Source organism: Nyctereutes procyonoides, unplaced genomic scaffold, assembly GCF_905146905.1.
Source record: "Nyctereutes procyonoides isolate TBG_1078 unplaced genomic scaffold, NYPRO_anot_genome, whole genome shotgun sequence".
NCBI lineage: Eukaryota > Metazoa > Chordata > Mammalia > Carnivora > Canidae > Nyctereutes > Nyctereutes procyonoides.
Genome location: NW_026575125.1, coordinates 13,274,330 through 13,289,124, shown reverse-complemented (window position 1 = coordinate 13,289,124; position 14,795 = coordinate 13,274,330). Strand labels below are relative to the sequence as shown.

At 39.8% G+C, this 14,795-nt stretch overlaps 1 protein-coding gene across 3 annotated transcripts in view; it reads right to left on the bottom strand.

The window, feature by feature from the left end:
• Positions 1-14,795, bottom strand: part of REPS2 (RALBP1 associated Eps domain containing 2) — a 225,532-nt gene that overhangs the window by 102,719 nt on the left and 108,018 nt on the right. For all 3 annotated transcript variants that reach the window (XM_055339073.1, XM_055339075.1, XM_055339076.1), the window contains exons 6-8: positions 11,554-11,692; positions 4,773-4,836; positions 2,018-2,160 (exon numbers count right to left, since the gene is read on the bottom strand). In XM_055339073.1, the coding sequence (XP_055195048.1) occupies positions 2,018-2,160; positions 4,773-4,836; positions 11,554-11,692 (346 nt within the window). The remainder of the gene's footprint in view (positions 1-2,017; positions 2,161-4,772; positions 4,837-11,553; positions 11,693-14,795) is intronic.

The window sequence follows — 14,795 nt, the reverse complement described above, 5'->3', positions numbered from 1 at the left end:
AGATTTTTAAAAATTTTACCAGTGGCTTTTCAAACAATCCATGAAATACCTGGATACCTACAAAGTGACTTCTCAAACAAGGTGTCATGACATCCAGCATAGGTTCCATGGCCATAGGGCATCAGAACAATGTAACACCATTAATCAAGACTGAAAAACAGAAAACTAAGTGTGGGCATGGGAGATAAGCTGACCCAGGACTCGCCCCAGGGCTCACAAAAGCAAACAGTGATAATATTAAATATAACTAAATAGCCCTGGACCAGACCTTGGTCCTCTGGTCAGCTGTTCATCCCCATTAGAGAGAGACAAAGCCCCCATGTGGCCCTGCTTCCAGGAGAATGGGCTCCTGGATGATCTGATACTGGCTTAGTTATGAAAGCTCTGCCCTTGTCAAGAAAGCCCCAAGAATGTTAGCACTTCTTTGCCTCAATCCAGGAGAAACAGGAAAAAAGAGAAAAAAAGATGGAGAGGGGATGCCTGGGTGGCTCAGAGGTTTAGCGCCTGCCTTCGGCCCAGGGAGTGATCCTGGAGTCCTGGGATCGAGTCCCACATTGGGCTCCCTGCATGGAGCCTGCTTCTCCCTCTGCCTGTGTCTTTGCCTCTCTCTCTGTGTCTCTCATGAATAAATAAATAAAATCTTTTTTAAAAATGGAGAGATAGAGATGAAAGTGGAAATAGAGCACTTTGTCATGCTGCCCAACTGCAAACTGGTGCCTGGGGACCTATGAGGGTCCCCCAGCCTGGAAGGAAGGGTATAGCAGGCTGAAGTTACATCCTGCTGCAGTCAGAAAGCAGCTGCTATTAGCAAAGTCTAAGCTCTGAAATAAGGAGGAGCCTCTACTCTCTGAACACCCCCCACCCCCTTCATACTTTCTATGGAGGCATTTGGGGAAGATCTCAGAATGGGTCACTCTTCCCCCAACATGTTTACCTACCACTGGCCCCGGCCACATACTTGGTCTCTTCCCTTTGGTTGAGCTTTGGCCTGCTGACTACCAAATACAGAAAATTATAGACTTTTTATTTAAGAGTCAGAGACCCCAAGACTGACCTAGATAAGTCACTGGCCACTTTGAATCTAATGTTGTTATGAGGGGATAAGGTAAGATAAACTAGGGCCCTTTCCGGATCTAACCACAAAATTCGTACTCTGTTAACAACTATTCAGTTTCTTTAGACATTGCTCCTTCTTGCCAATAATCATCCATGACTAGTTCTCATGCTTTTAAGAGACCTTCCCTAAAAAGTTAGGAAGGTTGACAGCACTAGCTGTCAATGGAAGTTATACTTCTCTAAGTAATAGAAATCGTATCAGTGCCCACTGCCTATGAAAAGGGCAAGAAGAAAAAAGAAAAGGGGAAGAGATTTCCAGTCTTCCAAAAGAACTGATACAAATGTTAGATACCATGACTCTTTCTTATTGAAAGGGTTTGGGGGTAATAGCTTTATTACAAGGAGAAAGACAAAGAGTTCTATTCCAACCTTGTGGTGTGCCAGAATGTTCTATATCATTATCTGATTACAGTTACGTAGATGTATACGGATGTAAAAATTTATCAAGGGTACATTAAGATCACAGCACATTTCATGACATGTAATTATTTTAACTTCCTCATTAGGTATAAGAGTTCCATTCTATTCCATTGCCCCAGGCCATCTGGGGACACTAGGATGTACTAAAGACACCAAGTCAGCACTGGCTCCACAGGAGATCTTCCTCTTCATTCTATATCAGCTAGGAGGTTCAGTACTTGCCTACTCCACAATTTTTAGGAAAGGGTAAGTGACTGTTTCAAATCCATCCAGAGAACAACAGAATGGAAATAACAGATGACTCATACTTACCCACATCACTCCTATTATTCATATTATAAGATGTGAGTCTAATATCAGTTAAAATACTTTAAATACAAAGGACTCCACAAAGTACGTGGATACCACCTCAGTGCACAAAAAGTTCTTATAAGGCCTGAATGGAAAATGTCAAAGGTTTAGGACTTTGATGAGGCCTTACCTGCTTGCAGGTACTCTGGCTGCAGAGTCGGAGGCAGGCCTTCAGGCAGTGGGTAGCCGTTTTTCCGAGCCACAATGAGATGAAACGCAGCACAGAATTCAGGCAGGGTCAGGGCTCCATCGCAGTCAGCATCACTAAGTTCCCTAAATATAACATGTCACAAGCACCTAACATGGGGCTTGGAAAAGTTACTCAGCCTCAAATATGCAAACACGGGGGCACCTGAGTGGCACAGTCCATTAAGCATCCCACTCTTGGTTTCAGCTCAGGTAGTGATCTCAAGGTCGTGAGATAGGGACCCATGTCAGGTTCCATGCTTAGCATGGAGTCTGCTTAAGATTCTTTCTCTTCCTCTCCCTCTCCCCTCTCCCACCTTGCTCCTGTGCATGTGCCTCTCTCTCTCACCTCACCCCTCAAATAAATAAATATTTTTTTAAAAAAAATATGCAAATACAACTCCCAGGCTCTCTGGTGGTGGCCCTGCAAAGTCTCCAAATGCCTATGAAATCTCAGGGGGGCACTTAAGAGGACAAATGTTGATCAACAGTGCTAGTACCAGTAGCACTTTGTAAACAAAACTTTACATTCTTCAGGTTCTCTGGCAGGTCTGTTTCATAACACTGAGTACACAAGACAAGAAACTATAGCACAAAAAGGAAAATAAGGTTCAGAATTCCAGTTAGTTGACAGTCATTCGGTAAATGGGTGGTATAGAAAGCTCCAGAAATGGTGCTCACAATAGTCAGAGGAAGGGCGGGTCTCATTCTTTTTACACTTGTCCCAGGCATAATAGTTATCCAAACTCAGAAATTAGTACTTCATTTTTCAGCTTTAAGGAAGAATCTTGAACTTTTTAAGTCACATAAATGTTCTATCAAAAATTTCCTTGAGAATTCCCTCCTGGGAAAATACAAGTAAGTTCAATAAATACTGGCTGAATTATGTTTTCGGATAAAACTAGCAACTTGGGAAGGCTGGAACCAGATAAGACAGAAAGGAAGAAAGGAAGAGTCTTGAAAAGGCCTATCTTTGCTTCAGTCAATGTTTCCCACTGAAAGGCACAGACCTATTTACTCAGCACAAAAGAAACCTATTTGCCAAAGTAACTAAGACACCATAAGCTCAAGCAGTCTCTTAGGTGTATAGAGACAATATACTTGTGCTGGGACAAATAAAGACATAGGACATAAAATTGTGCTAGAAAGGTATCACTATTTCAAAGAAGAAATATAGAAGGTAAGCTCCCTAACTTTCCTTTGGACCATTCACATTTCTTCCCATCAAATATTTATTTTTTAATAATAAATTTATTTTTTATTGGTGTTCAATTTGCCAACATACAGAGTAACACCCAGTGCTCATCCCGTCAAGTGCCCCCCTCAGTGCCCGCCACCCAGTCACCATTCACATTTCTTCCCATCAAATATTTAAAATGCACCAGCCCTGTAGGAGCAACTAGCTCCCCAGGGTGAGGAGTCAGGGAACTGTTTCAAACGCTGGGTGAAGAGAGTATCATTCAGCTTTCATGGATATGTCTCAACGTAAAGATAGGAAGCCTCGTGCCAATAATGTTAAGACTGAGAATTCTGCCCAGAGTGTATTCTTCTCAAAATAATAGTTTCTTTTTTTCCCTAGGTTTAAAATCTAATACAAAGCTTGTTGTAGAAAAAAAAAACTATCCTAGAATATATTGCTGAAGAACCTAAACCCAGCTCAGAATCCTAGATACACTGGCATGCACAAGTGTTACTGGAATAGTTTTCCAATAAAATGCACAAAACATGACAAGCAATGTTAAATCCTACCACAATTTTTGTAAATCCTCATGAAAAAAGTCTTAAATAAATATTCCAATATTTTAATTATATATTTACAGCAGCGTGGTCTCCCACCCAAGACTTGGGGAGGAGAGCCCACACACAGTCAGGAGTTTACAGAGGCACCAAGTGTTCTCATAACTGTATATCAGCCACCTGGACCATCCTGGTACAGCCCTTCTGGAGCCTGGGCTGCAGCTGGCACAATAGCAAGACGTGGTACGCACCACAGCTGCAAGTTTCAACTAAGGCCCAGCTCATAAACACCAGCCAAATTTAGGAAGCTCAGAGGCAGCTAAAATAGTCAAATTTGACTTAATTCCAAAACATTTGTGGACCTTCTATTCACCTGGCCTCATAAAATATTTAAAGAGCTTTTCAAGATTCTCTGGTTACCTGCATTATATCAAGTAGAAATATCTGAAAATAAAATTCACAAGATGGAAATGCTCATATGCCCCCACAATTGTTTAGACAGGAAAGGGATCTAGAGGAGGATAATAATTGGGAAATTAATTTTTAAATAACAGCTAACAGTTACAGTGCATAGTATGCACCAGACACTGAGCACTGTGCTTTTCATGTAATAACTTATTTAATCTTCAGAGCAACGAAAATGTTAAGTTCTAGTCACTCTCTTAGTCTGTTAAAAAAAAATTTCAAGGCATGTCTGAGTGACTCAGTCAGTTAAGTGTCCAACTCTTGATTTTAGCTCAGGTCATGATCTCAGGATTGTGGGATCGAGCCCTGCCTGGGAATCTGTGCTCAGCAGAGAGCCTGCTTGAGATATTTCCCTCTCCCTCTGCCCCTTCCCCCATTCATGCTCTCTAAAATAAATACATATTTTTTAATTTCAAAAGATAAGACTTTCAAAATGTAAGTCTAAGGGATGGGTATGTAATGACAATATGATACTATATGGCATTAATTATACTTACCATATGTAGGAGAGTTCTGGAATGGAAAGCTTTGATTTGGTGAAAAAATTCTTGGCTACAGAACCTGCCAAGAGAGCCATTGTTTAAATAAATCATTAACTACTTATCTACAGCAGCTTTTATATATATAAGTGAATTGTCATTTTTTCATTCAGAATCCCTACCATATAACAACAAACATAACATTTATTCATCAAAGCAACTATAAATCATATGGTTAAAATCAACATATGAATAGTTCTTACAAGAATATATAAATTACAACAGGGCAAAAGAAGTAATGACATAACACTTATGATATATGAATCATATAAATTAATTCCTTCATTTTTCCAAAAATCTGCAAAAGTTTACTAAAAGACAAATTTCAAAATTATTAAAGTAAAAATCTGCCAAGCACTTTTTTTTTAAAGATTTTGTTTATTTGACATAGAGAAACCACAAGCAGGGGAAGCAGCAGGCAGAGGGAGAGGGAGAAGTAGGCTCCCTGCTAAGTAAGGGGCCCAATGCAAGGCTCTCAGGACCCTAAGATCATGACCTGAGCCAAAGGCAGACACTTAACCGACTGAGCCACCCAGGTGCCCCTTGTCAAGCACTTTTAATGAGAGGGTGAGAAAGTAAAATATAGTCATGGTAGAAAAACAGAGCAAAAACAAGAAAATTAATACTATTAATCTTATCACACAGAGACAAAACAGATATCTTTGTAAAGAGTTTGGTGAAATTTAAGATCTCTTGGTGGCTCTTTAAGAAATTTATCCAGGAACCTCTTGCTACTTTCTTTATTCACCACAAATTTACCAATATCAATCGAAATCAGGTAATCATTCCATTTTACACGTTATATACTCGAAGTCCCAACTGTACTTAAAATGTTAGACTGATCCTTATTCAGACTTAAATATTTATGGCTTCAGCTCTCAGGCCAGTTTCAAACTTCAAAGGCCTCAATTCTAACACAAAGAACGGTCAAATCAAAGCCTCAAGCTCTGGGATCCCTGGGTGGCGCAGCGGTTTAGCCCCTGCCTTTGGCCCAGGGAGCGATGCTGGAGACCCAGGATCGAGTCCCACGTCGGGCTCCCAGTGCATGGAGCCTGCTTCTCCCTCTGCCTGTGTCTCTGCCTCTCTCTCTCTCTCTCTCTCTCTCTCTCTCTCTCGTGTGTGACTATCATAAATAAATAAAAATTTAAAAAAAAGCCTCAAGCTCTAAACTGATAAAGTCAAAAGTCTTTCCTTGGCAATCACAAGTATTCTAACTGGCCTTAAGACAAGGAATTATAGTGGACCCTAAAGCAGATGTATTTTCCTTTGATAGATTATTAAGGATCAAAGGCAAAGTGCCCTATTAACCAATGAGCTTTCTCCCCAAAAGCGTCCTGGAAATATTGCTGTCATAGGACTGTTGGCCATCGGGGCAGACACCTTGTCAAACATTTATCAGAAATGTCTTAAAAGCCTATTTACCAACTATTTTATAGATATAAAGACATTCTCCCCTCAACTCATTCTTCTTTTCCCCCTTGATATCCTTTCTTCAAATCACACTAGGCCCAAACCCAAGCCAGAGACTCGGACTGGCCTTCAGACAGTAGAGAGATTGTTTTGCCATGGTGTCCATAGGAGATTAGGTAGGGCCCATCCGGAAGCCAACAACTAACAAGTTCAGTCATGCCCTGGCTGCCGCCTTCCAGAGAAAGAAGCTGATGAGAAAGCCCTCCCTCCTTTGGTGCTGACAAGTCATTTAACCAGTGAGCTAGCTGGAACCCTCAACCCAGCCCTAATCTCAGCCAACCTAGAGATCCCAAGCCAGTTTCCTTTCCTTGCTCTCTTCAGCTTTTCAGACCTGCTGGGAAGCTTCACATGTGGCAAATGAGGGAAAGGTGAGGCTTTAAAAAGCTGTCAGGGGATCCCTGGGTGGCGCAGCGGTTTGGCGCCTGCCTTTGGCCCAGGGCGCGATCCTGGAGACCCGGGATCGAATCCCACGTCAGGCTCCCGGTGCATGGAGCCTGCTTCTCCCTCTGCCTGTGTCTCTGCCTCTCTCTCTCTCTCTGTGTGACTATCATAAATAAAAAAAAAAAAAAAAAAAATTAAAAAGCTGTCAGCAATCAAACATCAAAATGTGGATTCAGACTTTTTATTACAAGGAGTCTCTCAGCCCAATAAAAAACAGCTATACGTAAGCATTGATATATTAGTGATAAATGTTAACACATTGAATAGATATAGATCTTTTAAAAATAAAGACTGGTGGGATCCCTGGGTGGCGCAGCGGTTTGGCGCCTGCCTTTGGCCCAGGGTGCAATCCTGGAGACCCTGGATCGAATCCCACGTCGGGCTCCCGGTGCATGGAGCCTGCTTCTCCCTCTGCCTGTGTCTCTGCCTTTCTCTCTCTCTGTATGACTATCGTAAATAAATAAAAAAAATAAAATAAAAATAAAATAAATAAAAATAAAGACTGGTAACACCATATAAAAATGGGTAGAAGGTCAGCCCAGGTGGCTCAGCAGTTTAGCACCGCCCTCGGCCCAGGCTGTGATCCTGGAGACCCAGGATCGAATCCCATGTCTGGCTCCCTGCATCGAGCCTGCTTCTGCCTGTGTCTGTGCCTCTCTCTATGTGTGTGTGTGTGTGTGTGTGTGTGTCTCATAAATAAATAAATAAAATCTTTTAAAAATAAAATAAAAAAGGGCAGCCCCGGTGGCCCGGCGGTTTAGCGCCGCCTTCAACCCGGGATGTGATCCTGGAGACTCCGGATCGAGTCCCACGTCAGGCTCCCTGCACAAAGCCTGCTTCTCCCTCTGCCCCTCTCTCTCTCCCCCTCTCTCTCTCTCTGTCTCTCTCTCTCTCATGAATAAATAAAATCTTTTTTAAAAATTAATTTAAAAAATAATAAATGTAAATAAATAAAAATGGGTAGAGTTGTGACAGTTCACAGAAATAGATGAAATTGCCCCCCCTTTTTTTTAAAATAAACTCTACCCCAAACGTGGGACTCCAACTCACAACCCCAAGATCAGTGGTGCTGGGACAACTGGATATTCACATGCGAAAGAATTTGAACACCTACTGATATCGTACACAAAAATTAACTCAAAATGGATCAAAGACCTAAATATAAGAGATAAAACTGTAATATAGATACCTTCTTAGAGGAAAATACTGACACAAATTTTCATGACCTTGGATTCGGCAATGATCTCTTATAGCACCAAAAAGCGCAATCAAAACTAAAAACTTATGTACTCCAAAGACACCGTTAGGAAAATAAAAAAACAAGCCACCAATTGGGAAAAAATATTTCCAAATCAAGTATGTGCTAAGGGACATGTATCTAGAATACAGGCATACCTCGTTTTATTATACTTCACTTTACTGCAGTTGGCAAATATTGCATTTTTTACAAATTGAAGGTTTGTGGCATCTCTGTGTTGAGCAAGTTTATTAGTACCATTTTTCCAAAAGCATTTGCTCACTTTGTGTCTCTGTATCACATTTTGATAATTCTTGCAATATTTCAAACTTTTTCATTTTTATTGTATTTGTTATGGTAATCTATGATCAGTGATTACAACTTACTGAAAGCTCACATGAAAATTAGTATATTTTAGTAATAAATTATTTTTAATTAAAATATGTACAGCATTTTAAGATATAATACTATTGCACGCTTAACAGATACAGGATAGTGTAAATATAACTTATACTGGGAAATAAAAAAATTCATTTGACTTGCTTTATTGCAATATCCACTTTATTGCAGTCATCTGAACCAAACCTTCAATATCTCCAAGGTATGCCTGTATATAAGGAACTCTTACCATTCAGTATTTATTTAAAATAGCAAAAGATCTGAATAGACATTTCTCCAAAGAAGATATACAAATGGTCAATAAGAACATGAAAAGATGTTGAATTTCATTTTTCATCTGGAAAATGCTAATCATAACCACAAAGAGATACTACTTCACACCCACTAGTGAAGTAGGAAGGGAGACTCAGGAGACAAGCTGACCAAAGTAAAACCATTCCGGTTTTAGACTGACCTTTAACCTAAAAGTCAGTAGGTAATAGAAAGAGTCACAAGACGACTCATGGAAGACCACAAGACCCCACTCCCTCTGGCAGTAAAAGCCACAAAGGCCAGACATTCTTAAAATTGCTCCCTGTGGGTAATTTCACAATCCTAAAACAATGGAAAAACTAACCACCCAATGTAAACGATAAACTCAAAGTTAAGGAGTAAGCCTCTCCCTAAGGTTAGCTAATTTTTAAGACTTATAAAACCCTTTCTTAGAGGCTAAGAAGGGTCCTCTTCCTCACCTGGGAGAAGACCACTATTTTGTCTGTGAAGTAGCTCCTTTCTCACTGCTATACATACTAAATTTTTGTCCCTTTCTTTAAACGGCTGGCTCTTGAATTCTTTCTCACACAAAGCCAAGAACGCTCAAAGCAAGGGGCCTGAGGGCCTTCCTCTCGGGACCCTGGCCCATCTGGCATCACTAGGACAGCTATAAGCAAAAGACAGATAATAAGCGTTGGCAAGGATGTGGAGTAACTGGAACCCTCATATGTTGTTGGTAGCAATGAAAAATAATGCAGCCACCGTGCAAAAACAGTCTGTTTCAAATGACTGAACAGAGTTACCATATGATTCAGCAATTCCTCTCCTAGGTATATATTTAAGAGAAATAAAAACATACATCCATACAAAAATGTGCTCACAAATGTTCATAGCAGCATTATTCTTAATAGCCAAAAAGTAGAAACAACCCAAATCAAGTGCCCATCAATTGATGAATAAATAAAACATAGCATATCCATACAATGGAAATTATTCAACCATAAAAAGCAATGAGCATCTAGTGCACAGTACAACCTGGATAAACTTTAAAAATATTATGCTAAGTGAAAGAAGTCAGACACAAAAAAGACCACATGTTATATGATTTCACTTGTAAGAAAAGCCCAAAATAGGTGAACTTTTAGAGAGAAAAAGTGGTTTAGTCATTATGTAGGGCTGGGAGACAGAAAGAGCAGAAACAGGGAATAATTGCTAATAATAGGTGGTTTTTTAAAGGGTACTGAAAGTGTTCTAAATTCAGATTGTAAATATACTCTGTAAATACACTAAAACCACTGAACTGTATACTTTACAGAGGTGTATTTTATGGTATATTAATATTCCAAAAAAAGATGTTTTTTAAAGAGATATCACCTAATTGCAAATATATGAACCCCTCTTGACGTTAAGCCGACTGAACTGTTTTTAATAGGCATTTGTGAGACAATCAGGGAAATCTCAACAACAAAGAATTGATGATATTAAGGAAACATGTTTTGTATTGCTTTCACGTGTGCCAATGAATTGTGGTTATGTTTTTAAAAGAGGTTTTTCTTATCAATCAAGATACAACCTGAAATATTTTCCAATGAAATATCTGATTAACTGCTTCAAAATCATCTGGGCTGAGAGAGGTTACAAACAAAAATAAAATCACAGGTGCTGTGTAATAGGTGCACAGGGTTCATTATACTAGGCACTGTAGTTGTATCTAGAAATTCTGTAAAATAAAAAAGTTAAAATAAAGCCACTCCTAACAGCTACCCATTTGTATTTGTCTAATTATACGCATATACTGTGAAGAAACTCACTTAAGGGGCACCTGGGTGACTCAAGTCAGTTAAGTGCCTGCCTTTGGCTCTGGTCATGATCCCAGGGTCCTGGGAGCTGAGCAGGGAGCCTGCTTCTCCCTCTCCCTCTGCCTCCCCACACTCATGTTCTCTCTCATGTGCTCTCTCTCAAATAAATAAAATCCTTTTTAAACAAAATAAAAAAGGAAACTCATTTAAGCAGTGGGTAAGGTTAGCAAATGGTCATTCTGGGTTTCTGCTTTTTTTTTTAAGTCCTGTTGTCAACATTAATTTGTTGTATCTACAATATTCTGCTTTCAATAAAGCTATTACCACCAATTAGAAAATGATGTCTGAATTTATACAAGTATATTTCAATTACACACCATATTTCTCCAGAGAAAATTAGTCCACATTCAATATGTCAGGTTACAATTATTGAGGGCATATTGTTATTCTTCAAAATTGAAATACAAAAAGAAAGTTTTATGAATTTTTCTTCCAGACTCTACAATTTACTGTTTAGTCTTCAGCCCAGGAAAATGTAGGCACACAGGAATTAAATCAATTTGTCTCAGTTTGAATTTTACATGAGAACTCAATAGGAATACATATTTTTGAAGACAACCCGAAGAACAGACATGTGGATATAAAACTGCTGGCCAATTTTCCTCCCATATTTTAATTTCTCTCAGAAAATCCAGAGGAGAAAGACTTGAGCCAAAGAAAACAAGCATGAATTTGGACTTGGAAAGCATACATAATATAAAGAGACTTGTGACGCTAAATCTTTAGAAGGTTACACTACATCTTTGCTCTAATATGAATAAGCAATTAAAGAGATCATCTTCCTGCCATAGTCTACCATTTCAAGAACTGTTCCAGCTAAAAAAAGCACAGATCTAGACCAGGTTCCCCCAAATTCCCATTTTAAACCTTTAAAACTGAAACATAATTTTCTAAATGTCATTGCCAAGCATTTTTCTGCATGGTATATAGTTGATAAGAACTTCAATCTCAGAGGAAAACAAATCAAAATCACAGAATGTTGTCATATTCATTTTGCGTGAACTATTTCTTAAGATATGTACTGTTATCTGTGTGAGACAATGATCTGGGACCCATGTCTTCATCCATCAGACTTAGTTACCTGAAATGAAGGAACTTGGGTCAGGTTGAAGGGATCGGAACTGATTGACATAGTACTCGCGCTGTTCTTCTGTTATCCTCCAGGGTTCATCTGGGTAATTACTGCTGTTGTCATGCGGTTCTCTCTCCACGGAAAAGGACTTTCAAAATAAAAAAAGCAAAGGCTCAGAAGTAGAAATATTAAACATCAGTAAAAGCTATCATACATTATACTTATTTTTTTCCTCAAGAGAATATATTTAAACACCTTGTAACTAGAACATCATTAGAACATAAACTTCTTGCAGGGCAGACATCATGCTTTATAATTTTTTTGTATACCTCAAAGTTGTTAATAGGACTGAGCATGAAGAGTAAAAAGGATGATCATTCTTTTTAAACATTTTATTTTTGAGAGAGAGAGAGAGTATAAGTGAGGGGAGGGGCACAGAGGGAGAGGGAGCAAGAAAACCTTAAGCAGGCTCCACACCCAGTGCAGAGCCTGACTCAGGACTCGATCTCACAAGCCTGAGATCATGACCTGAGAATTGAACGCAACCGACTGAGCCACCCAGGCACCCCAAAAGGACAATCATTCTTTCCTTCAAATATTCACATTTTTATCCTTCAGGTTAGCTGAGTAGATAGCAAAATAATCTAGATTTCTTTCTATTTTTTAAAATCTACAACAGCTATAGCCACATCATCTTTTTCTGAGGCATTCATTCTCACTGTATAAATCTGGGAATTGAAAGTTCCAATTCCACCTGCCCAGGTCCTACTCGAATGGCAAGTCAGGATCACAGAACCTCTCATTCCGCATTTGTGGATAATACCTGGTAATAGAACTGGGTGGAAAGAACAACTGCTCATGGTACCACAACAAACAGGGTAACAAAACGAGGGGTGCATCAGACCTGCCACTAGGGGGCATGCAAGGCAAATGTGAGGATTTAAGGATACAGAGAACCAGAAAAGTAGTTGAGGAGAAAACAAGACTGTACAAGGCAGTGAGGAAAGAAGCAAAACTGGTGATTCTGCAAGGAGAAGCCTAGAGCTTTGTTCTATCCCTCCCATCTACCCTAAGGCTAAGGTGCTACTTGCCAAGGGAACCTAGAGGTGAATAGAAGGAGCGTGAGCCTTTAGGACAAAAGGGGGCTAGGAAAGAAAGAGAGAAATATTACTGCTAATAAGCCGTCAAGTTGCCTGCTTCTGCACATACTATCAAGAAATTCATCATTAGGAGAACATTCTACTCACTATCGCTAGAAAAGACAACTGACCATCTCTGCACCCTTCCTCCACCCCAACACACACCCCATTCCAGGAGGTAATTCTTCTCAGGAACACCCAGCTCTCCTCTCCTCTGTGAACTTTCAGAGATGAAATAAGACTATAAAATATTGAACTGTGATATAGCCTTGAGATGTTATCTCTAAAGTTTTCATACTAGGTGAGTTTCCACTAAATGTAGATCAAACCATTCTTAAATGCCCCAGAAGCTACTAATCATTAGTTAATATCTTAAATTCATAGAGTGCTTTCAAATTTATAAAACACTACACACACCTATTTCATCTTGAGCGTCTCAAAACCTTTGAAAAGTAGACATAGCAGGTAGTAGTATCCTTTTCACAGATGAAGAAGTAAAGGCTCATAGAACTTAAGAGATGAGTTCACATCCTTCATTATAATACACAATCAGCATTATTGCAGTTAGCAAGTAATTACCCCCTCTGTCTTATGTTGCTCAAAGTCAGCCTACTCCATATCAGGCCTTTGTAAATTGAATTACATCTGGGACCTTGAAAACATGATGCTAAGTGAAAAAAGTCTGACATAGAAAGACAAATACCAAATGATATCATTTAGATGTGGAACCAAGAAAGTCAAACTCACAGATACGGAGAACAGATTGGTGGCTGTCAGAGGCTGTGGGTGAGCAAAATGGGTAAGGGTGGTCAAAAGGTACAAACTTCTGGTTATAAGATAAATAAGTCCTAGGGATGTAATGTACAGCATGGTGACTATAGTTAACAGTACTATGTTATATGTGTTTAAAAGTTGCTAAGAGAGTAAATCTGAAAAGTTGTCATCGCAAGAAAAGTCTGTAACTCTGTATGATGATGGATAGTAACTAGACTTAGTAATCATTTTGCATTACATACATCTAATCAAATAATTATGTTGTACACCTAAAATATATTATGTCAATTTATCTCAATTTTTAAAAATACATTAATTTTAAAAATTGAGTTGTATCTGAGTTGTTTTATGGAACTCCTATCATTCTGATAATAAACAATATAAAAAAGCAAGGCCACAAGTCAGTCTAAGCACCTGATGGATCACACAACTTTCCAAAACACTCTCACCAAATTCCAGAGCCAAATTTAAATGCTTCACACTAGCACTTTCTGAACAAGCCCAGATGTCTGACCAGGTTGCAGAGGCAAAACCCAGGGTAGAAGGCATCAGTATGCGATGGAATAGATTCCTGGCCAAACTATGTGTAGAGCTCCCAGGAACACTGTCCTTCCGGTTAGCACTGAAAGGAACAGCTGGAGTAAAGGTATCTAAAAAGCTTGGCATGGGCAGGACAAGAACAGATGTTTATGACTGAAAAATCAAGCGGACAGAGATGGTTCACAAACCCAGCAAGACAGTGGTGAAAAGATCTGTCCCACCACCACCCTGCGAATGAAAGCACAAAAATCTCTGTGCTGAGTGTTGGCTACTGCATTCCCGGTTCTGACACAGAAGCTACTATTCCCCTAGAATACACTCCTTTCTGCCTGGAACTGAAGCTGCCATATTCAGTTGCTGTTATTATGTCAGCCCATGTTTGTTCTTTCTCCAATCCCAGGACCACCTGCTCATTATTTCCTCTCCCACGTTATCTCACTCCCAACTGGTGTCAGCAGCCTCCCAGTAGGTCTCAAGTCTATTCTGACAGCAGAGCTTAAAAGCCTATAGATGACCTGTCACCTAATAAAAACATCTACTTCCTCCACATGACCGTTAGGGCCCTTATAATCCAACCTCCTCTTTGCTCACTCTTAGCAGGCTTCTGGTTGCCCACATGCTCGCTCTTCATGGATCACATCTGTGTCTTCTTTCCAGACCGTCTCTCCTCTGATCCCAGCTGGCTCAAATCCTATTACTTGAGTCCCACTGCCCCCAAGGGCTCTCCAATGTACCTGCTAGGCCCACAGCCACTGCAGAGGGCAATGCCCATCCCCCCAACTCCAATACCAAGGTGAG